Below are 25,365 nucleotides of genomic sequence, written 5' to 3'. Positions count from 1 at the left end.
GGGAGAACAGACACTGAATCCCTATATTACAGAAGAGGAACCTGAGGCCAAGAGAAATGAAGTGATTTGTCCAAGGTCAAACAGCAGGCAAATGGCAGAGCTGAGAGTAGAACCTAGGTCCTCTGACTCCCAAATCTGTGCTCTTTCCACTAGACCACACTGCTTCTCCAACTTCTTTGCCTGCTCTGAGAAAGTGGGTCTGTCCTGCTTCCAGTAGCAGTGTTCTAAGACAATCCTATTTCCCAGTGACCTAGCTTGGAAGGCCAAGATGGTAATCCCAGCCTTTAGAATGGTGACCCAGAACATCAGACTGCAAAAATCTGAGATCTTTCCAGTCACTTTTTGAATTTAAACTGGATCTCCCCCACTTAGAAGAACAACTCATGTTTAGCCTTTGAGGATCTTTCACTGGCCTTGCCCTTTGCTCTCCAGAAACAAGGCAAAGGAGAATTGCATCATCCTCATAGCTCTTTATTGTCATTATACACATTTCTGTAGTTTCAAGCACAGGAAGAATAGCAAAAGCACTTATGACTGACAATTGTCCACCAACTCTGTCTAGAAACACCATGGCTTAGCCCAGATGGCGGGGACCCTGTTCAGAAACATTTGCGATGGACAATGGAAGGTCCTGCTTCCTCATATTCATCTTTGCTGATCCACATTTGCTGAAAAGTAGACAGAGAAGCCAAGATGGAGCCTCCAATCCAGACAGAGTATTTGCGTTCTGGAGGAGCAATCATCTAGGGGAGAAGAACAGTCCAATAGTCAGTGTAAAATCAGATCAGTAATATCAATTTATATAAGCTTGGGGCTGAGAATGAAACCCTCCTCGGGTCCCTGATTGAGTGGGAGATGGCCAGAATTACCCTGCCCATTTTATAAATGGGTCTATCGAGACCCAGAGACTTGCCCACATTTCTGCTGCTAATTAGTGGTGAGGCTGGGTGCCACTTCTACTCTCATCATCCTGATTTTATCCATTCTCAAAGCTCTTAGATGTTTTATAGACAGTGGGAAGACATCCCTTTGGCTGTTCTGGTGCTTTGCAAAAGGGCTGTCTTTTAGAGTTTATAATGATGTTTGTGAGGTCCTAGAAGAAAACCATGTTCCTTAAATATAAAATATTGCTCAGGAGGGAAAAGGAGGAATGTAGGTAGTAGAAGTTAGATTTGTTCTTCATTTTGCTTGTTGAGGTTGAGGCACATTACACTGGATTCATAACTTATCACACCCCCTTCCAAGAGTCTCAACTCAGCCAATAATAATTCTCTCAGTCATCTTTTGTAGCCATTAACGAAACCCCATGAACCAGCTGGAAAAGAAACGAGGCCCACTGAACACTGTCATTTCTGAATCAGTTATAAATGCCTGCACCTGTGTACTTTAACATTTCTCAATCAGCTGGCTATTTTCAGGGCACTCAGGAACACAGAGGGAGTTATAATTATGGCTTTCTCTGAGAGCCAGTTGGCCATTTACACCTCTTAATTCTCGAGCAAACAAGAAGAGGAGAGCATCAAAAAGTTATCTTCAGGGAGTCCCTAGTCCCCACTGCTTCAAGCCCATGGAAGAAACAGTGTTGGAGAAACAGCAGTAGAATTGCTATCTGGGGTCTGTCAGTCATGTGCTGTATGACCTTGGATAAGTCACTTAGCCTGAGGTACAGAGAGGATTTCTCTATCTGAAAAACAGGAAGAATAATATATGTCTCTTTCCAAAGAAGAGAGTTATGGAAGGAAAAAGAGAGACTAATATCTTCACAAAACAAGGTGCAGAGAAGGTAAGCAACCTCCCCAAGTTTCCCAAGGAGACAGTGGTGAAGTTAGGTTAATACAGTATATGTTCACAGACTCTACGGCTAGTTCTCTTTGCCCTGAAGGTAACATTTGTCTGTGAGTTCTGGTTTGGATCCGGAATTCAGTGTTGGGTGAAGACAAAGAAAGGAATTGTTCCAACACCCCCTAGAATAAGAGAAGGATCAAGAGGAAAATAAATACTTTTTGTAAAAATCATATTAAAATGAAAGAATCACCATGGCAAAATATTTTCAAACCTCTACAAGACCTTCACCAGGGAGCCCATTATAACAAATCATGAAATGCAGTATAAACACGCCCACAATATAGATGGTCCTATATTGTAGTGGGATATGAAATGTATTACTGTTAGAATGGGTTAGCTAGAATGGCATAGAATGTGGCCAGTTGCACAGCTTTCATTGCAGGCCCATTTCACACTTCCTACAGGCCACTGGGGCAGGTGAAACAGAACTACCACTAAAGCTCTGCAATTCTGCCCAAAAGCCAGGAACCCTTGCTGGGTAGAGGGAAGTCCTGATCATTCTAAGTTTCCTGTAGTGCTGTTAATCTGCCAGAAATGGTGCTTAGTACAGTGCTTTGCACACAGTAAATGCTTAATAAATACGATTGAATGAATGGATGGAAAAGGACTGGAGGGGAGAAGCACGTCAATCCAGCTGAGCAGCAGGGGATGCAGAGTACATCAATGACAACATGCTTGGACTACTGGAGCATTGCAGCACTAAAGAAAGGGAAGGAATGACCCAGAAAGAGGAGGAGAAGCATGGGGGTTCACAGAGGCTGTTAACTTTTAGGGGGTGGGATCTTTTGTCCTAAATCCCAGCCCTACTATGGGGGGTGATCTCTTGCAGGAAGTGCCCCTCCTACTGCATTCACAGTTATGACGTGTTCATGAAGGAGAGGGAGGGTTAGATTCAATACAGTATCTGTTTTCAAAAATGATTTAGGTGTCCCAACCATGAATTTTGATAAAGATTTTTCCTGTAACACAAGATTCAGCTTTAATCACAAATAGAGTAATGATCCATGTAACCTCCAGAAATCCCCTTTTTCTGGAAAGTTGAGCCTCTGATGACCATTATCTTGGTTCTGCTCTCCTCTCATCGCAACATCATCTGTCCCTGCTATGAGCTCATGCTCATAGCTTCTTGAAAGATTTTCAATCTGGGAAAATCCCCTCGCTGTCCTTGCTGCATATCTTGCGTGCATCTCTTGGTTCCCAGCTGCCCAGCTATGTCTTCACAGTTACTATGGAGGGAGTTTCTCCAGTTGCTTTTTCTGGAAAATCAATTAATGCAGCGAGGGTTTGGTACCAATCCATTCTGGATCAATGTAACTTTCTTGTGCTTCAGCAAACCTAGAAATCGATTTAGGGCATACACATCCTGCTATTTTGTAAGAGTTGATATATAGATTCTGAACTTTATAGCTGCAACTGCTTTTTGAGGCTGAAAAATTAAAGGGAAAGATGCAGAATTAGGGGACTCTCCTACCTTAATCTTCATAGTACTGGGGGCCAAAGCAGTGATCTCTTTCTGCATCCGATCCCCAATTCCTGGGTACATAGTGGTGCCACCCGACAGAACATTATTCGCATAGAGATCCTTCCGGATGTCGATATCACACTTCATGATGCTGTTGTAGGTGGTCTCATGGATGCCTGAAGATTCCATTCCTGAAGACAAAAAGATTTTAAGCAAAACCCTTTTTGGGTGATCTTGGTCTTCTTTTCCCACCTTAGTTTCCAAAATCACTCTTTAAATGCACCTTTCTGGAAATCTGAGTCCATCTTGTTTCTGCTCTCTCCTAGGGATGTAAGCGTTCCCTGGCTGGTGCTGAAAAAGGCAGGCCTATAGTCTCTTGAGAGCTGGAGAAACATATTCTGTATGGAATACTAAGATCCCAGGTGCTCAGGTGAGGGCTTACAGTTTCTCCAGAAATTTCATTCTTAGAAAATCCAGGATCCAAGAGGGAGCTTGGTACTAATCTGTTCAGGAATGATGGAATTGTAATTTGAAAAGCTCAGAATTAGGCTTGGGACACTGACAACCAGCCAAGAATCAACGTGAACCCTTATCCTATATCTTCAACACACAAAAGACAAAAGGACGGAGGTGGGGGGGGCAGATAAAAGAGAGAGAAAGAGGAAGGAGAAAGGGAGGCCATGGAATTTCTAGAAGTCTGAAAATGACTCTGAGCTTTAATCCACACTAGCAAAGATGAAGTGAAAAATACAGGGGAATTGGCTGGTACAGCCATGATTCTTAATGTTACATTCCTGTTAGAAACAACATCAAAAGAAGAGGCTTAAAGAGTGCTTTCACTTATTACAGTCTTTTCAATGAAACACTTTTCAAAATGACGATGCACTGGAAGATGCTACCTTTTAAAACAGCTTTTCAGATATCGCCCCACCCTGAAATCAGCCTCCTTGCAAAATGTCCACTAACACTTTTTTATGGTATTTGTTAAGCTCTTACTATGTTCCAGACAGGAAGCGTTGCAGTAGATACAAGCTGAACAGGTTCGACATAGTCCGTGTCCTATATGGGGCTCACAGTCTTAATCCTCATTTTATAGATGAGGTAACTGAGGAACAGAGAAGTTAAGTAATTTGTCCAAAGCCATACAGCAGACAACTGGAAGAGGCAAGATTAGAAACTAGGTCCATCAGACTCCTAAGCCACTCTCTCCACTAGGCCATCCTACTTCTCTATGTCTTTCCATTTTCCTTGGGTTCCAATCATCCTGCTACAGGAGGCAGTGCATCAGTAACCAGTGCTGTGAGTTAATTGTCCATTTCTATTAAAATTCCTAATGGACCCATCACCTGTACTCCATCCAACTGATGGGGCAGTTATGGGATCTAGGATCTGAACGCACCTATGAAGGATGGTTGAAATAGGGTCTCGGGGCAACGGAACCTCTCGTTCCCAATGGTGATGACTTGCCCATCGGGCAGTTCATAGCACTTCTCCAGGGAAGAGGAGGAGGCCGCTGTGGCCATTTCATTCTCAAAGTCCAAAGCCACATAGCACAGTTTCTCCTTGACGTCTCGGACGATCTCCCGCTCCGCTGTGAGACAGAGAACAGTTCAAGTGAAAAATGTGCTTGGTTGGAAGTGGGGCTTCAATCAAGTAGGATTTCACAGGAGCTCAGGTTCGTTTTAGTACAAAATAAGGGGTTAAAAATACTTCTTGTGGTCCACTGGAGAGCAAAACACAAGCCTCTAGTAATGAACATTCTTGTCCACCTACCACATGTTCCTCAAATACTAAAGTACAAGTCCTTTGCATAGACAGTCCCCAAGGCTATTACCTGTGGTCACAAAAGAGTAGCCTCTCTCTGTGAGAATTTTCATAAGGTAATCAGTTAGGTCTCGGCCTGCCAGGTCCAACCTCATGATAGCATGTGGCAGAGCATACCCTTCATAGATGGGCACGTTGTGCGTCACTCCGTCCCCAGAATCCAAAACAATTCCTGGAATGGAAAGCGGAAGGTATTTTTGGTCAGAGTAACATCTCCATCACTTCTAAGAACTCCCTGTGGGGGTGGAGATGGATTTGTGGGCCGGGGGGGAGTGGGAGGGTGGGGGAGGGGGATGTAAGTCTTTATGCAGAGCAGCCCTTCATCCATGGACTCTTTATGGACAAATGTGAGCCTCTACGCCCGCTAATATGTTGGGGGTGGCTGCGGAGGGGTGGTCCGTGAATGCTGTCCTGGAACGGCTCATTGGCCTTAGGGGAGGTAATGGGGATTCCAGCACAAACTGAGATGATTGGAGGAGAGGGTGTAGAGCTTGTCATGCTGGTAGTAGTTTTCGTGGGTGCCTGGAGGAAAGCCCTGACAGGTAAAACAAGACAGAGAGAGAGGGCAGGTTTGACCCCAGCCCAGAAGGGAGAGACAATGGGATCATAGTCCAGAGAGGAGAGGAGCAATGGAACCAGAGTTCAGAGAGGAGAGAAGCTAACTCTGGCTGAGAGGAGGTAGAACTGAGCCACCACAAGGGGACTGGAAAGAGAAGAGGGAGAGAGAAAGTTCAAGCTGGTTCCAGGAGAAGCCCCTCTACTTCCTTCCCACCAGGATCTGTGTGGTAGCAGGCTGTTGCTTGTGATCTTCCCCACAGCTCTTCCTCTATTAGGGAACCTATTTGCTATGGAGCACTGGGGATTTGGTTTGTTTGTTTCTGAAATTGCTCCTTTCCTTGCAGATTTCCCCTGGCTACAAGTAGAGTGAAATCACACTAATTGAAATCTTTTGAAGGATTGTTTGGCAGTAACTCTGATTGAAGCCCATATAAAAACTTTGTAAATACGACCATTCCCTTCCACCACCCCAGTAAGGAAGCCAGTTCAAAAATGTCCTAATTTGTGATTTTTTCCCCTTGTAAGAATAAAAAAACCCTTCAAAATAAAAGTCATTACTCACCTGCCTCATTCCCGAAAAGCAGTCATGGCAACACCAGCAAGTTGAATAACTTCTGCTCACTTCTGGCAGATGACTGGCAGTTACTAGGGCATCTCAGCCCTTACCAAAGAATAAAGGGAACCTGCCCTTGCTATTGAAACTGCTTAGCCAAAAGTTTCAGCAACTTTAGGAGTGGAGAGAGAGGAGGCCAGAGGGAAGGGTTAAGAAGGAGAAGAAAAGTTTAAGGGCACCTGGTTTAGGGACTAAACCCCTAAAGAAACAGTTGATTTGGGGGAGGGTCAAGGACAAAGAGAGAGGTGAATGAGGCATGGGTCAGGCAGGGCCAGGGAGTTTTACTACTCTGGATCTCATTTTCCCACTGTTCCTCAGTGTGCTAGTTTCCACTGGCAAAGCGATCCCCTTTGGCCGACCAATCCTAGGTCAGGGTACAGCATTGCATATTTTCTTCATTCAAGAGCAAGAGAATAGACTATTGCACTACAGGAACAGCTGAGGTTGCCTTAGGATAAGAGAGTTGCATGTTTTAGGATGGGGAGACGATGAAGGAGCAAATCACAAAGGAGTGAGACAGTGTATTGGCTAAGGCCAGGAAATGAAATACTGTCTCTAAGTCACGAAACTTGTCCCCATTCCAAATTCACCCCAAAGAACCCTGCTCCCCACTATTTGCCCAGAACCAGTTTGAGACTGAGGACTAATGGTATGAAGCTGTAAGAAGTAATTGGGCTGAACCCTTCCTAGTTGAAAAGTCAGCTTGGCCCCTGGCAAGTGCGTGTGTGGGTGTGTTTCCTTGAATATGCCTGGCACATGCATTTTAAATGTATACCTACACTTTTGAAATGAATATTCAGTCATGAAAATAAGCATCTCTTCACCTGCCCAGAACCCAGAAGAAGTCAAGTCAGGCCTAAAAGAAATCAAGCTTCAAAAGCTCTGCCTTTCTTTTTCATCTGTTTTTCAGGACAAGGAACCTTGTGTTTACTCTCAGAGCAGATTTATCAATTTGCTACCAAAAATATCAACTTACTGCTACTCCTTGGATAATTAACTATAAAATATCAAATCATTGCACAATTATTTATTATAAAAAATGTTCATTTTATCATGAACTTACTTTGAAATTTACCCAACACAACACTTCACCTTCTTTTGGAGAAAGGAATTGGTGACATGGTAAAAGATCAGTGAGAATAATTTCATCATCGTGCATCTCTCTACTGTTTTTATCTTTAGCTTGCTTTTTATATTTAGCGCCACTCAAACTTTACCTTCCACCACTTGTAATTATTTACAGAAGCTTATCTTGTCAGCATGACAGTGCTGCTCCTGAGCAAATGTATATGGTCATACAATGGGTATAGATGGGTATAGATGGGAACCAAAAAAAAAAGCAGATTAACAGGTAGCAACTATTGAAGGAATCCAGTAGGGTAGCTGTTTCAATCAATCAATCATATTTATTGAGCACTTACTTTGTGCAGGGCACTCTACTAAGTGCTTGGGAGAATACACTACAGAGATTTTTGTTTTTTTAATAGTATTTGTTAAGTGCTTTCTATGTGCCAGGCACCAAACTAAGCGCTGGGGTTGATACAAGATAATCAGTTTGGACGCATTCCCTATTCTGCATGGTGCTCACAGTTTTAATCTTCATTTTACAGATAAAGTAACTGAGAAGCAGAGAAGGTAAGTGGCTTGCCCAAGGTCACTCATAATAAACGTGATGGAACTGAGATTATAACCCAGGTCCTTCTGGCTCCCAGGCCTGTCCTCTTTCCACTAGACCATCCAGCTTCTCAGAGTTGGTAGACATGTTCCCTGTCCACAGTGAGCTTACCTCTAGGTAGACCTGATTTTGGCAAAGAGAAACAGTAAACGGAAGCCAGAGACTCCTCCAATCTTCTGAACAATGTCCTTTAAGTGGGAAGGCAGCTGGGAAGTATGTGATTGCCCACTTGTAGCCTTACCTTTTGGTTAGGTATTAAATGGCAAACCAGAAAGATCTCCAAATCTCAGCAGTAACCCTGCTGGTGGCCCTCAATTTTGGTCACCGTTGCTTGGGGAGGGGTGGGAGGGGTGATTGGGAAAGGCCTGGAAAGGGAAAGGCTTAAAGTACTCAGGAATTTTTGGATACAATTAAATGAGTTAATCTTCTATCATGAATGTTTAAATAGATACAGATAGTAAGAAAGGGTATAGAATAAAAAATGACTGTGAATTCAAGAACAGTTAACTGAGGTTGAGTTTTTCTTCTGTGATATAAAATTAACAGGGCCCAGATTACAGCATTTGTATATCTACTACAGAGACTCAGAAAGAAAGAATTCAAGAAAGAGAATGAAAGGGAGAGCACATGTCCTCATTCAGTCATAACTCACCAGTAGTTCGACCTGAGGCATACAGAGATAGAACTGCTTGGATTGCTACATACATCGCTGGCACATTGAAGGTTTCAAACATGATCTGTAGCCAAGGGTATGTAAGAATTAACATTCATTATAAAGTACAAGGAAAGACTAAGTGAATTCCTTATTACATATTTATAAACGTAATGGTTCAACCCCCCTGAATTCGGATCACAAATAACATTGTCAGTTCTGCTTAAATCACAAATGCCATGGTAAAATATTCTCTTTTGTCCCCATGGAAGACAATATTTGAGTTGGTAAGGAAAAGTCTACACAAAGTCTCCCCTTCATCTACCACCTAAGTGCTTAAGTGGCACAAAAGTGCTGTAAAACCAGATTGAAGGGGCCAAGGGGTGAATATAAAATAAGGAGCTTAGAAATTAATCAATTGGAGAAAGCCTCCTGGAGGAGATGTGATTTTAGAGGAGCTTTGAAAATAGAGAAAGCTGTCTGTGGTCTATCAAATTTGGGAAATTGAATTCAATCAATCAATCAACCATATTTGAGAGCTCACTAATAATAATAATAATGTTGGTATTTGTTAAGCGCTTACTATGTGCAGAGCACTGTTCTAAGTGCTGGGGTAGACACAGGGGAATCAGGTTGTCCCACGTGGGGCTCACAGTCTTAATCCCCATTTTACAGATGAGGGAACTGAGGCACAGAGAAGTGAAGTGACTTGCCCACAGTCACACAGCTGACAAGTGGCAGAGCTGGGATTTGAACTCATGAGCCCTGACTCCAAAGCTCGTGCTCTTTCCACTGCGCCACGCTGCTTCATGAGGTCACTGAGGCACGGAGAAGTGAAGTGACTTGCCCACAGTCACACAGCTGACAAGTGGCCGAGCCGGGATTCGAACCCATGACCTCTGACTCCAAAGCCCTTGCTCTTTCCACTGAGCCACGCTGCTTCTCATGCAGAGCACTGTACTAAGCCCTTGGGAGAATACAATGCAACAGGAATGGTAGCCACATTCCCTACCCAAAAAGAGTTTACAATCTAGAAGGGGAAATAGACATTAATATAAATAAATTACAGATGTATACATAACTACTGTAGGGCTGAGGGTGGGGTGAATAAAGGGAACAAATTCAAGTGCAGACAAGGAACAAGAAGTGCTTAAGAGACAAGTGGAGAGAGTTAAGAATGAGGTGTAGTGAGCAGGTGAGCTTGAAAGGAATGAAAAGTACAAGTTGATATGTAATGAGGGAATAACAATAATAAGAGCAACAATATTATTATTAATAGTAATAATTGTGATATTTGTTAATCACTTACTGTGTACCCCACACTGTACTAAGCATTGGGGTAGATACAAAGTAATCAAGTTGGGTAAAGTCCCTGTCCCATATAGGATTCACAGTTTCAGCAGGAGCAAGTTTAATTCTACATTTCACAAATGAGGTAATTGAGGCACAGAGAAGTTAAGTAACTTGCCCAAGGTCACACAACAGGCAAGTGAAAGAGTCAGGATTAGAACCCAGGTCTTCTGATTCCCAAATCCCTGCTGTTTACACAAGACTATGCTGAAAGTGAGAAAGTGAGAGGAAAAGAGATGATTGAATTCTTTAAAGTCAATGGTCAGAAATTTTCTTTGATGAGGAGAGGAATTTGCTAGCCATTTGAGGTTTTGAGGAGTGAGGACATGAGTGAAAACAACAGTTTAGAAAAATGACCCAATCAGCAGAGTGAAATATAAACTGTGGAGGAGAGTGACTTAAGACACATAGATCAAGAATGAGACTGATGCAGGAATCAAGTTGGTATATGACAAACACCTAGTCATGGATTTCTGACAACAATGGAGGAATTGTGCTTTCAAGAAAAGGGAGTTTTAAAGGCAATCAAGAAGAATTAGGGTAGAGTGCATTAAATATGGCAAATAGGAAGTCATTAGTGACTACGGAGTATGTAGTCTTGGTGGAGCAAGAAGGAAGAAAACTGGATTATATAGGGTTATGAAGAAAGTAAATGGAGAGGAAGTGGAGGAGAGGGTGTAAACAAATCATTTTAGGAGTTTGGATAGAAATGGGAAGAGGGAGATGGGGTGATGCCTGAAGGGGGTCCTGAGATCTAGAGAAGGTTTTGTTAGAGGAGGGGAGCTGTGGGTATGTTGGAGGGTGGACAGCCTATTTTATTTTAATTTATTTTTAGGTCCGTAAGCTCCTTGTGGGCAACGAACACGTTTACCAACTCTGTTGTAATGTACTCTCCCAAGTACAGTGGTCTCTACATAGTGGGAGCTCAATAAATACCACTGGTTGATTGATTGATTGATTAATCTCCTTCCATTTTCCCTGCCTGCCTTCTTGCTTGCAAACTACTAATGAACTCGGTCACGGTGAGCATCAGGGAACTGCCAAAGGCCTGGTCAACCCCCTACAGAGTATTGGAGACGAAATATTGAGAGCTGGCTGAGAACTGATAACGTGTTCCAACTTGCCTCAGGAAGGTGAAGGAACAGACTTAAGGTTATCTATTAATCGCTATTAATGCTTTTGTTCATTGAGTGCCAACAACTTGCTAGGCCTTGTGAAAAACACATTTTGCACCTTTTTCAATAAGCCAAGCATCTGCAGGAAGGCTTTCTTTGCAGAAACAAAGTGGTAGTTTAATGACTAGGTTTCTTTCTAAATAAGGAGGCCACTTAATAAATGGTAAATTATTAATGATGTTTTCATTCTTTGAAGAATTTAATTTATTACCATTTTCTAAAGCTACTGAGGCCCTCCAGAGCATTTCTTGCTGTGAAAACAGAACTTGCCAGGGTCGGGGAAGACAGTTCATTTCAAATTCTGGTTTACAACCCCCTTTAGCCTCCTATTACTCCCTAGACAGGTGGCCTGTCATCGGTAATTACTTAATTAGTTCACTTACATTGCCATTAAGTTTTTGCATCCTGTGATATTAAACAGTAGAGGGGGAAAAAGCTACCAGTAGGTACATACCAAATCTTGCAGGGCAGAATATTTTGCCTGTTGAAGTAGTATGGCCCAGTGGAGAGAATTTGGGCCTGGGAGTCAGAAGACTTAGGTTCTAATAGCCGCTTTGCCACTCACCCACTTGGTGACCTTGGGCAAGCTACTTAACTTCTCTAGGCCTCAGTTTCTTAATCTATAAAATGGAGATTAAATACTTGTTCTCCCTCCCTTTTAGACTAAGCCCCATGTGTGACAGGGACTGTGTCCAATCTGTGTGTGTATGTCTCTCTCTCTCTCTCTCTAGATATATATATGCATTAAGATACTATCTCTCTCTCTAGATTTATATATCTAGAGAGAGAGATAGTATCTTAATGCATATTGGTACATAGCAAGCGTTTAACAAATATTAATAGTATTACTCTTACTCTTGATGAGCAGCTCTATTGATTGGCATTTTTATTCATCTTCACAACACTGATCCTGCCCCACCACATCTGGTCCTCAAGTGGTTAAGAAGAGTTTTGTCCCTTCCAAGCTGTTCAAAGACACATTTAGAAGGTATCTGGAAACAGCTGCCAGGCTGATCTTTGAGTGATCACTGTAGGATATATGGTAGGCGTGGGTGTGCCTTGATAAAATACGACACACCACAAGAAACGATATCTTCCGGGCAACTTCCTTTTTGCATCAGCATCGTTGTCCTTAAAAACCTCATTAGTGTCATGGAACTATAGCTTTAACCCACAGCAAAAGGGCAAAGAACCAAGTTAGGGGCCAACAGGGTTCCCAAGCTCCTGGGCCAGTGAGGCTGGTTTCTGGACAGCAGGATGCCCACCAACACAGCGGCCTCCAGTTTCCAATACCATTCCAGGGACCCTTCCAGAGGGTGGCTTTCAGGGGGGCTCACCCTGCAGGCTAGAGATGGTCTTTGGCATTCTGGAGCATGATGTGGAGGGGGTACAGCATGCCTAATTCTCCCATGCAGAGGACTGGGGTGTGGTGTCTCTGAGGACTCCTGTGGCCCTGTTATCCCCCATCCTTAAACTCTTACAACCTTTAGACTGTACGTTCATTTTGGGCAGGGAATTTGCCTACCAACTCTGTTATATTGTAATATTAATAATAATGGTATTTGTTAAACACTTACTATGTTTCAAGCAAGTGTTGGGGTAGATATTCAGGTGCTGGGGTAGATAATCAGTTTGGACACACTTCCTGTTCCACATGGGGCTTACAGTCTTAATCCCCATTTTACAGATGAGGTAACTGAGATACAGAGAAGTGAGGTGACTAGCCCAAGGTCACGCAGCAGACAAGTGGTGGAGCTGGGATTAGAATTCAGGCCCTTCTGATTCCCAGGCCCGTGCTCTATTCACTAGGCCACGCTCCTTAGTACAGTGCTCTGTACACAGTAAGAGCTCAAAAAATATGATTGATTGATTCTCAGGCTCTTTAGGAGGAGTAAAGGTCTTAATATTCAAGGGTGGAGTGACTACCACTGATTGAATACAAGAGTAGCTTTACACCAGTAATCATTTCCTAAAAGTAGTCACATCTCATCCAAGAGGACTTCCCCGTATAAGCTCTCTTTTCCCTTGTTCCCTATCCCTTGTGCATCGTCCAACGCCCTTAGATCTGTGACCTTTGGGCATTTGATATTTGCCCACAACCCCACAGCACTTATGTACCTATCTTTAAATTATATATTATAAATTATTCATTTATACTAATGTCTGTCTCTTCCTCTAGAGTATAAGCTCATGGTGCTCAGGGAACGTGCCTGCTAACTCTGTTGAACTGTACTTTCCCAAGCAGTTAGAACAGTGCTCTGCACATAGTAAGCACTCAATAAATACCATTGATTGAGTGATTGGTTTCTACTTATATGGCCTCTTTCTCAAATATCCTCAGAGAGGTTTGTAAGGATCTTCCTGCTAATGTCCTACGAGGGCAGAGGCAGGAGTTAGCCCTGCTTTACAAATGAGGAAGCCAAGGCTATGGCTGGCTTGTGGTCCCTCAAAGCCCCCAAACTGTATCTCCTCACATCCCTCTGCCCAGCACTGTTCTTAACCAGTCAGTAACCGCTGTCCGCAGAACTGGCGCCTGCCTTTTGTTACCTGGGTCATTTTCTCTCTGTTCGCTTTTGGATTTAAGGGGGCCTCTGTCAGCAAAACAGGATGTTCTTCTGGGGCCACACGAAGTTCATTGTAGAAGGAATGATGCCAAATCTAGAGAGAAAAGAAGAGGTGATTTAGGGTGATAGATTTATCTTGCCCGGGAGCAGTTTCTACCGACTTTAGGTAAAAAATGTACTGCCTTCATTATAACAATGTAATTATGCAAAACGTGAATGTCATATCATGAGACTTTTCCATATTTAATTTCATGGAGTTAATAAGAGAAGCAGCGTGGCTCAGTGGAAAGAGCATGGGCTTTGGAGTCAGAGGTCATGGGTTCGAATCCAGGCTTGGCCACTTGTCAGCTGTGTGACTTTGGGCAAGTCACTTAACTTCTCGGAGCCTCAGTTACCTCATCTGTAAAATGGGGATTAAGACTGTGAGCCCCAAGTGGGACAACCTGATTCCCCTGTGTCTACCCCAGCACTTAGAACAGTGCTCGGCACATAATAAGCGCTTCACAAATACCAACATCATCATCAATAAAAATACAAACTTCTCAGCATTCTAGGTAATGTATGTGTCCTCCAAACCACCAAATGAAGAAACCAAAATTCAAAGTTGATACCACCCCCACACTGGCCTCAGGGACCACTGATTTCAGCAGGGTCTTAGCTCCCTTTTCATGCTGCGAGGTGTGAGAGGAAAAGCAGACAAAGAGATCCAAAGTCCCAGTTCCTGAGATTTGTTTCCCATTGGGAACTAACGATTCATTCCAGGTAAAACAGAGGTGATGGGTCCCCTTCTTTCGACTACAACTGGGCCCCTCCTGACCATCCAACTAGCAGGCATTGAGGTGGACACTGAATGCCTAAATTACTATTTCCAACATCATCCCTGGGGCTTTCCAAAGAAAAGAGAAAAAAATTCCAAACTCTGGCTTCTGGGCTGATCTTGCCTGTGCAATCTAGGAGAGGAAGATTCCTTAACAGGGGGAAATAGCATGGCCTAGTGGATAGAGCACGGGCCTGGGAGTCAGAAGAAACTGAGTTCTAATCCTAACTCTGCCACTTGTCTGTTGTATGACCTTGGGCAAGTCATTTAACTTCTCTGTGCCTCAAATACCTCATCTGTAAAATGGGGATTAGCACTGTGATTCTCATGTGCTCATGAGAAGCAGCGTGGCTCAGTGGAAAGAGCATGGGCTTTGGAGTCAGGGGTCATGAGTTCAAATCCCAGCTCTGCCACTTGTCAGCTGTGTGACCGTGGGCAAGTCACTTCACTTCTCTGTGCCTCAGTTACCTCATCTGTAAAATGGGGATTAAGACTGTGAGCCCCACGTAGGACAACCTGATTCCCCTGTGTCTACCCCAGCGCTTAGAACAGTGCTCTGCACATAGTAAGCGCTTAACAAATACCAACATTATTATTATTATTATGTGGGACAGAGACAGGGTCCAACCCACTTTGCTTGTATCCACTTGTACAGTGCCTGGCACATAGTAAATGCTTAATGAATACCACAGTTATTTTGGTGGTTGTTATTATTATTATTTATTCTTAGCCTCAGAGAAGGAAGTTGGTAACCCTACACATCTCACTGAAGGAAACAGAAGCAAAGTGAGCAGGGCTTCACTTAAAAAATTCTCTCCCTTTCACTTATCTTTTCCTGGCCTAGAGACTTATTCTTTTGCTGGGACTGTTGGTACTTTTGAGATCCCATGGTGTGTTCTTCAGATTTGGTGGCGTGTTTGTTTTTTTAATAGCATTTCTTAAGCATTTACTATGCCAAGCACTGTTTTAAGCTCTGTGGTAGATACAAGTTAATTAGGTTGGACACCGACCCTGCCCCAGAAGGGTTCATAGTCTAAATAGGAGGGAGAACAGGTATTGAATCCCCATTTACAGATGAGGAAATGGAGGCACAAAGAAGTTAAGTGATTTACCCGAAGTCACACAGCAGACAAGTAGTGGAGCTGGAATTAGAACCCTTGGTTCTTTGACTTCCAGGCCTGTGCTCTTTCCAATAGGCCAATCTCATAAAGGTGCCCTTGAAAAACATATTCAAATATCTAGCCAAAAATTCCTTTCCCTTCCTGTTTTCTTCCTGGAGAAATTTTTTAACTCTTGTTAAGCAAGGTGCTCTCGGGAAAACCACTCTTCAAATACTATGCCTCCATCTAGGGGTGAGAATGAGTACTTCCCACAAGAAGCTAAGGAATCCTGGCAGGCAGCCTAGGTCCCCTCTTGTGAGAATGAGCAAATTTAGGGCCGTTGAAATTGAGAAAAACAATAAATTAGTTGATGCTGCAGATCATTTGTTCAAAGCCAGTAAAGTGGACAATGAATATATACAGAAAACTAACAAACAAGACTTTAGTTTCTTGACTGTGAACTCGTTATAGACAGGAATGTGTCAGTTGCTAAATTGTACTCTCCCAAGCGCTTAGTATGGTGCTTTGCACACCGTAGGTATTCAATAAATAAAATTGAATGAATGAGCAACTCTAGTGCCAATGAGTGGTGGACAATATTAAAGAGACTTTAATTTCATGTTAGAGGTAACTGTGCCTCTTGATGTTTTTCTGCTCAGAGGTATGAGGAAGACATCCAGGTCCTGATTTTCACTGGGGATGAGAGAATTCTATTTAGACCACCAAGGTTGAAAACATCTATAAGGAAAGAAAAAAAGCAGGCCCAATATTCCCATGGGATATACTGAGCAAATCCCAGCCTGGATCACCTGGACAGAGGGAGGTGGAGAGTTGAAAACACTGATGAAAGAATTCTTGCTAAAAACCTTGCTATTGAGAAAAGAAGGTTTAGAAATAATTGTGGTACTATTTACTATGTGCCAAAGCCCTGTGCTAAGCCCTGGGGCAGATGCAGATCATCAGATCAGACACCTGGTTTATCCCAGGGGGTTGTCTATGCCAATCAGACTTCCTATTGTTCAACTCATCTACTTCACTGTGGCCACACCTCCTTGCTTCTGGAACTGACTTTGTCAATGATACTAATGATCTCAAGACTGGGCCTTTTTAAGCCTGAGACTGGTGGCCAACCTGCCAGTCTGCTTTGTGTTTTTAGGTCCTGCTATTGGCAGGCCACAGGACCATCCAAAAGAGCTATCAGTCATTCATTCATTCATTCAATAGTATTTATTGAGCACTTACTATGTGCAGAGCACTGTACTAAGCGCTTGGAATGAACAATTCGGCAACAGATAGAGACAGTCCCTGCCGTTTGAAGGGCTTACAGTCTAATCAGGGGAGACAGACAGACAAGAACAATGGCAATAAATAGAGTCAAGGGGAAGAACATCTCGTAAAAACAATGGCAACTATCAAAGTAGGACCTACCTTTTCCATATCATCCCAGTTGGTGATGATCCCATGCTCAATGGGGTATTTCAGGGTGAGGATCCCCCTCTTACTTTGGGCTTCGTCTCCAACATAGCTGTCTTTTTGTCCCATGCCTACCATCACACCCTGGAAAAATTTAGGAGGGGACATATCAACTTATCCTAAGGCATCTTCCCAGAGAGAATGGTTGACCTTTGACTTAATACATTTGCCACAGTAGTGTTAAGAAGTAATATTTAGGCAACCATGTCATAAAGAGATGGCTATAGACAATGCATTCGGGATTTATAATCCTTCTAGGCACTTTGCAAGAATTATTAGAATGCATATTCTTAAAATGATAACTTTCCTTTCTGCCCATAATACAGGCCAGTCAATTGTCCTTTCCATTCTAGATGATGTCCCATGTTGCAAGTGAAAGCCAGGAAAAGTAACCTGCCCACATTTGCGTCTGGGGCTAGAGCTGGGGCAGAGTTCACAAAATATTATTTGAGCTCATACTCTAATGTTCTATCTCCATTCACTTGCTTGTCATCTCTCCCATATTGACCTGTCCCAGATAAGTGTCCGGTGCCCATTTCCACCTACAGCTGGCAAACTCATCTAAATTATCAACCCATCAACAGTGAGATGAATTTGGGACACCGCCTTCTAGCTAATAAGCTTGGAGGAGTGAGCCCAAAATCTGGATTCTAAAATGAGACAGTTATTGATTTCAAGAATATTTTAAGCCACATTGTGACAAGAAAAATGGAAAAGGAGGTGATCCACAAGGAACAAGAGAGGTGAACACACATACACAAGGTGGTAGAAGGACATTTTAAAAGCACACTGCAGCTCTTAAAACAACTAGCATAGTTATAGTCCATGCACATCAAGAATGAAAGCCAAACACCAATCAAGGGGGGGACATTACTCCAACAGAGGCAGATCACCTTCCCTGAACAGGAGCATCTGAAGACATGTGTGATGTAGCACCTCCAGAGCTCAGTGACTGACCTGGTGTCGTGGGCGCCCAACAATGGATGGGAAGACAGCTCTGGGGGCATCATCCCCTGCAAAACCAGCTTTACAGAGCCCGGAGCCATTGTCACATACAAGGGCTGTAGTCTCATCCTCATCGCACATTGTTGGTCACAGCTCCAGGGATCTGGCTGCAGAAACAGTCATTCACAATTATACCTTGAATTAGACTTCATTTTGTCAGACTCCAAACACATTATACCCATCGTATAGAAGACTCCGCAGTGTTGTTTAGACCCTTCTGGACAGTCATTACTTGGCTAGTTTTCTGGGACACTAAATCAGCAGTACACAGCGTCATAAAGTGTATGAACAAGAGTGAACATTCATATTAGATCAGAAATCTCTTTGAAAATCTCCACAAATCGTAAGTTCCTTGAGGGCAGGGATCATGTCTACAAAGACTACTGTGTTGTATACTCTCCCAATCACCTAGTGTGTGCTCTGCACACAGAAGGCACTCAAATACCATTGACTGATTGATTAATTGACTGTATTCTAGGCAGGGAATGGTGTTTTTCCAAGTAGGTGGCACAGACTCCTTTGGGGTTAAGAGGTTCCAGTCATAGGTCCTGGACTGCTGAGCTCCAAAAAGTTGTTCATGGTGGAAGTGACAAAATACAACACTTTAAAGGGATTGAAGCAGCCCCTAGAATCCCTCCCTCACTCCTTCCCAATTTTTAAGATTTGCTGTTGCTTTAAGAAACAACCTCTTTTTTTGGTAGAAGACTAAGATCCTGGCAAGTAGGAATCGTGTCTGCATATTCTATTGTACTCCCAACTACTTAGTAGGGTGTTCTGCAGAGTAGGTAAACAATAAATAAAAATGAATGATCTATTCATTAATTCATTATGGAGTATGGGAGTCCTAGATGAAAAGATCTGACCCTCTGTCCCAGAACAAAGAATCTTCTGACCTTCGCATTTGTCCAAAGAGAGGAACCACTGGAACTACTGAGTGAATAGTTTGAGAAAGCAAAACAAGCTCAGAATGGTCACTCTTTCCACCACTCTCTAAAGTTTCATCAATTCACCCCTCAAAGTGACTACCGGCTGGCTAAATAATCCTCTTGGGAAATTACCCTTGACCACAACAGGTCACTTCCTGGGAAGGTCAAGTGCTCTAGGGAACAAATCTATATTTGTAAATCATGAATTCCTCGTCAAAAGTTCTATTCTGGGAAAGATTATGAGGACCTTCTGTCCACTGGCCAAAAGCTTCGGTGATCCCTCCAGTCCTTGTCTAGCTCAGTTGGCCACTTAGAAAGGAATGCTACCAAGCTCATCATCGTTCAGTCTGGAGTAGCTAGTCGAACCCAGAGGTATTTATCTTCAAGCAGATTTTCTCCTGAGAGTTTAGGTAAACTGAGCAGCAGAGTAATGTAGATTGACCCCTTTCCCTCTAACAGTCCAGAAAGAGGGAGGGAGGGAGAGACTGTGGGTAAACAATATGGATGATTGCTCCCCTGTAGCCAAGTGATGAAGAGGAGAAACAACTCAACATTCAAAGAAGGAAACCTCTCAATCACCTGAAAGTAAAATGAATGGGTTCCACAGATGATTAAATTAGCACCCAACCCACACATGGTTATGTGGGGCAATAATATTCTGAGTAATGGGAGAGGAGTCAGAGCAGAGTGAGTTATTTTGTTGGTCCTTTTCATAATAACAATAATAATAATTGTGGTATTTGTAAAGTGTTTATTATGTGACAGGCATTGTACGAAGTACTGGGATAGATACAAGTAAATGGGGTTGGACACAGTACCTGTCCCATATGGGGATCATGGGCTCAATCCCTATTTTACAGATGAGGTAACTGACGCCCAGAGAAATGAAGTTATTTGCCCAAGGTCACACTGCAGACAAGTGGCAGAGCCAGGATTAGAACCCGTGCTCTATCCATTAGGCCATACTGCTTTCCATATAGAGTCATAAAGATCGTGATTATGGTTTCGCAAAGGACACTGATCTTCTCAAATTAAACTTCATTTGTAAGTACCATATGAAACTGTCGTAGTGGTTACTAAAAGGACAAGTGACATTTGAGAATAGCTTCTCTTCCCTTGTTCAGAAACCCCTATTGCCTAGTTCATCACTGAAATTAAAGATACTCTTCTAAGCAGTGACCAGATGCTTGATGAAAAGCCTCATTCCTCCTCACCTTCTTATGACCAAACTGCAAAACATTCCATATGGATTACAGCTGCCAGCCATGAGGCGGAATGTTTTTAATGTGGACATGATCAGCGGGTGCCAAACTTTAATGGCATTTCCTACTTTGAGTTCCGCCTGCAGGCTTTCAATTACCAAGTCCACAGCAGGGAAACAAGTGAAACATTAATAATTTGCTGCTTTTCTAGAAGTGAATAAGGAGATTGAATGCTGGTCTTTAGAGAGCAATCTTTCACACTTATTCATGTTAAGAATAATACAATCCCCAATTCCTATTCTCTCCTCCTCTCTCCCCTCACTTCCCTCGCTAAGATTTTCAGTAACATGTATAGGGTAAGAGCTGGTTGGTTCTTCCTTCAGTTTCTTTAATACTATTTATTATAAAATAAAAGGTGCAAAATTCCTTCTAATTGCCACATGAGGTTAATAGCTAAATCAGCCAGGAAATAGTCTAGCCGTTCACCAACATGCTAGCACATCAAGCAGCCAAGTGTCCTTTATGATATTTTAAGATTAGTTAGCTAGTTATTTCTATCTTCTTTTTAACTGTACTCTTCAAAAGTGCATCTCTCATACAATAGGCCATAAATGAATCTATTTCTGGAAAGATGCTTTCTTTTCTCATCCCTTTCAGTGTATGTCAAAATAGAAGGAATTGGTTCAAATTGTAGAAAGTTGGGGATTTTTCACTTTTAAAATATCCTGGGATTGACTCCTATTTCTAGTTTGTCAGTGAGCAAAGATACACTGGGCCACTGATTAACTGAACTATTCTGTTTGAGCCCAAACATTTTTATGTTCTCCTCTACCATCTCTATTGTAGTATACTTTCCCAAGTGCTTGGTACAGTGCTAAGCACCCAGTAAGCACTTAACAAATAACATTTGATTGATTGTTTGTGTCCAATCAATGGCTGCAGGTGTAACTAAGATTAGTCCAAATTCATACCAGCCATTTCAGTACTCTTTCTGTCATCTTATAAAAGCCAGAGAAGGATTAATATTAAAGAAGTCCATCCGAGGGCAGTTAACATGGTCTTCATGTGGAAGTTGTAGCTGAACACTGGACTTCCTAGGTATACCTGAACATCTGGCTAGTTCAACAGCTCTGGATGAATAGGGTAACCTTAGCTCTTTTCCATAAAATCCCAAACCAACAGACTTCTTAAGGGCACAACGTGCCCAGTTCCCTTTTCACTTCAACCTAAAAGGATGGATGAAAGGTTGATTTTTTCATGTTTTGAAGCTGCTTCAATCAGTGGAGACATCAATCAATTGAACTGATTGAGTGCTTATTATGTGCAGAACACTCTACTAAGAGCTTGGGAGAGTACAATACAACAGAATTAGCAGACACATTCCTTGCCATAACGAGCTTACAGTCATGGATTTTGCCCCTGTGATTGTGTTCTCTTGGGTGCCCCCTGATTGAGCTACTGGCTGCTTGATGGGTAGGTGCTCTCCAGGAATATTGGAGGTTCTGTGCTGCTCCCCTCAGCCTTCTGTAAGCTCCCTGAACTCAGAGAGTCCTTCTTGGGGGGTATGACAAGGCCTCTAAATGCTGAAAAATGCTCTGACAGACAAATGTGCGGATATCACAGTTCCCACAGCAGACCATGGGAAAGGACAACCAGAATCATGGTTCTGAAGACACAGCCCATGTGTTCTAGGGGTTTATCTTGTATCCAGCCCAGTACCTAGTACCATGCTTGGCACATAGTAAACACTTGATAAATACAGCTTTATTATTCTGCACAGGCTCCAGTTTATTTCCAAGAATTAGATTTGCCCTGAGCAAATTCAGGTCAGAAGAATAATTTTCTACCAGAGGAAGCTTATCAAAAAATAAGCTTTACCCCCTGCAGACCCAGTCATTAGGTACTCTGCAGTCAGAAAAGCTCAGTGGGAGGTAATTGGGTTCAGGGTTTAATAACAAGGGGGAAAAAGAAACTTCATCAATTTTCAACCGGAGATAGGGTTCATATTGGTTGGTGTTAAATGGATTTAGTATACTTTCATTTAATAACTCAAACAGTCCCCAACAGAATAAATATGCAGTATTTCAGTCATCTTCAAAAATCCTAAATTACTAACTGATCCCCTGACTGCACCTGACTTGGCTGCGTGCGTCTTCCCCCAAAGTGACTTTCAGGCTGTTTTTAGAATAAGGCTGCTGCTGCTGTTGCTGTTTCTGCTGCATGCCCTTTAATGACAACGGACTTGACGCAAAGTGCCTGAGAGCTGTGCAGGACCCCATAGTCTGGGATTGGGATGTCATAGAGCTGAAATTCTGTCCTCCCCACTCAAACAGTGGTATTTATTAAGCACTTACTGGGTGCTCAACACTTTGCTAAGCACTTGGGAGAGTAAATACAACAGTCACTAAACATGTTCCTGACCCACCAGGAGCTTCCAGTAAACAGTGATAGCCCGCTCCACTGTCCATGTAACCTGGCATGTGCAGGGGCAACCGGGCTTTCAAGAAACTGACTTCTTGCTCTTCCTGATCAACAGAACACCAAGCAGCCCAGTGGCTTTCGACCTGAGCCCTCAGTACCCAGTGAATGGGAGATTGGCAGGTTTTCACCACCTGAGGCAAGAGACGAAGGGGAGAAGTTGGTCGGGCTTACAGAAGCAAGATGACTACAGTGGCTCAACCACTTCACTGCTCCCACTCTTCCCCTACCCTTCTGTGTGGGGCCTGCTCTCTGGAGGTCTACTCCATGGAGGTGCCAGACTCTCTAGGTCATGGGGTCAAGGCAAGCATTTTTCTCAGGTGGCTCTACTTTAGGGGAAGCTCTGGTTAAGCATACTCCAGTATGCTGGATAAATGCCTTGTTAAAAGTGAGCTGAGTCCTCATTTGAAACTAAATGTTTGGAAAATGATACGCAGTCTCAAGGTCTCAATCACATCAATTAATAATAATTAAACTGCTTGTTATGAACTTGCCATGCGCTAAGCACTAGGGTAGGTTCAATACAATCAATACAATCAGTTCCAGTTCTCCATGGAGATCACAGTCAAATGGGAAGGGAGGATGGGTTTTTAATCCCCATTTAACAGATGAAAAAATTGAGGCAAAGAGAAGTTATGCCTTGACCTCAGTCACGTAGTAGGAAAATAGTAGAGTTGGGGTTAGACCCTGCATCTCCTGAGTCCCATCCCTGTGCCCTACTCACCAAGCCATTAAGATGGCAGAGTTATAAAAATAATTAAGGTATCTCAGTTAAATCTATTATTGTTTTTACTAAGTCAAAGGAGTCAAATCAGTACATTCAAAACAACTGTTGATTTTTTTCTTCCTTAAAAATATGCATTTAAATAAAAATTGTGTGGAAAATTTGGCCATCAAATTTAACTTGCCTCTAACTCAGAATACCTTATTGTTTCAAAGTTATAGTAATATTACTGTATTTTGACTCACATTCACAGATCATTTTTCTTCAGAAAAATAATCAATAGGTAATAAGCCTGAATTTAAATTCCGATATCCACGAGGATACTTGTTTTTATCAGATATGTGTGTGTGTGTGTATACAAATATATATTGACTCCTCATTGACAGTTTGGGATTAAAAATAAAATACAGTTATCTTGCATAGCGTGTTTTGTTTATGGCACTGACTGCAATAGGACTAAAGCTATGATTTATTGCCTGTAGATATCATACCATGATAAGTGTAGGGGTTCATGACAGTAAACTATGAAAAAAATCCCATAAATACATATATAACAGAAGGCTTAGTATTATTTTAGACAGATTTCTTGTCAAAGAATCACAACCTAGTTTGTCTATCTGTATATGTATAGAGAGAGAGAGAGAGAGAGAGAGAGAAACTAGGTTGGAATTTTAAAAAGAAATCTTTCCACAATAATACCATGTATTCTATTACGCTTAAGTTTAAATATTTAACTACATGGGTTTGGAACATCACTGTCAACAGAACCCTGTGCCCCTACCCTAATAGCCCTTCTCCCATGGTAATACAAGCAGGCCCCAACCCTAATAGTCCTCCTCCCCTTTCCAGAGTGGATTTCAGGGGGGTTGTACTTGGTCCTCTAAGGACTAAATACCTGTGAGAGTGTCACTGACTTCTTCCTTCACCCAACTGGGCATCAGAGAATATCAAATGACCTGTTGCAAACCATGTGCAATGTTTTTTGGGAAAATATTTACCTTGTAACACATCTCTGGTCAGACACTGCTTCAACCCAAGCAAAACGGCTACATCATAGAAAAATGAGAACTCAAGACTCTTCATTGACAATTTGTAATTAAATAAAATACACTTATCTTACACAGAGTGTTCTGTTCATGTAATTGGACTAAAGCTATGATTTTATTCCTGTAAATATTGTATCATGATAAGTGTACTGGGTTCTTGACATTAAACTATGAAAAAATCCCATAAAAATATCTCAGGCTAGTACTTACCCAGGAGAACAGAAGATACTGTGTTGGGCAAGCTCCTTTGAAAAAGTGTATGAGCTCACCTTCAACTCCATTTATATTCACTTGTGGAATGAAGTTTTCACACTACCCAGGTCTAGAGAGCCATTTTTGGAAGAGATATTTTTCGGGGTGGTTCAAAGGGCTGGAAAAATCATGGAAGAGTTTCCGAGTCCCCTGGATCCTTTCCCAGCCAATAAGATGTTCATTACATTCTGGTTCATCATTTTTATGTCTTTGGGTTTTCCCCTAGCCTAAAAGGAGCCTCCCCAAATGTCACAGAAAAGATTAAAAGGGCAAAAAACTGTGGATGGCCCTGAAATACATTTTGCTTCCTTACGTCACAGACCACTATAAATAGCCACCTGCCTACCCCACAAGGAACTGTCTTTGTCTGCAAAAGTAAACCTTCTTACCGTGTTCAGTGCTGGAGTGTCAACTGCACCCGCTATCTGCCCTAGTTGTATGGCTACAGAAAATAGCCAGCTTATCAAAGGCTTTCACGATAGCGTGTTTGGAAGCAGCCTACATTTGTTCCAGTGCAGAAGAGAAGCAGCCTTTTCAGGCAGGGGAGAGAGGAACTGGGACAGGAATTCTCTGAGGTGGGGGCTTTGGCAAAGAGAAAGGAGGACAAGGGTCTGGAGGCATCAA

General features: G+C 42.5%; 1 protein-coding gene across 2 annotated transcripts; it reads right to left on the bottom strand.

Moving 5' to 3' along the window:
- Nucleotides 1-455: 455 nt before the first annotated feature.
- LOC100073534 (actin, aortic smooth muscle-like) lies at nt 456-24,804 on the bottom strand. 2 transcript variants are annotated; one of them, XM_001507138.4, is made up of 9 exons: nt 24,700-24,803; nt 18,066-18,220; nt 17,064-17,192; nt 13,702-13,812; nt 8,630-8,714; nt 5,142-5,303; nt 4,707-4,898; nt 3,317-3,498; nt 456-743 (listed from the first exon to the last, which is right to left on the bottom strand). In XM_001507138.4, the coding sequence occupies exons 2-9, from the start codon at nt 18,192-18,194 to the stop codon at nt 600-602; spliced, it is 1,134 nt and encodes a 377-aa protein (XP_001507188.1). In that variant the 5' UTR covers nt 18,195-18,220; nt 24,700-24,803; the 3' UTR covers nt 456-599. The 2 variants fall into 2 exon arrangements, with proteins under 2 accessions (XP_001507188.1, XP_003428354.1); XM_003428306.3 differs by lacking the exon at nt 17,064-17,192 and having other exon boundaries at nt 24,700-24,804.
- Nucleotides 24,805-25,365: the final 561 nt, after the last annotated feature.

Source organism: Ornithorhynchus anatinus, chromosome 3, assembly GCF_004115215.2.
Source record: "Ornithorhynchus anatinus isolate Pmale09 chromosome 3, mOrnAna1.pri.v4, whole genome shotgun sequence".
NCBI classification, from domain to species: Eukaryota; Metazoa; Chordata; class Mammalia; order Monotremata; family Ornithorhynchidae; genus Ornithorhynchus; species Ornithorhynchus anatinus.
Note: the sequence above shows the minus strand (reverse complement) of the source record. Positions and strands in the feature narration are given on the sequence as shown.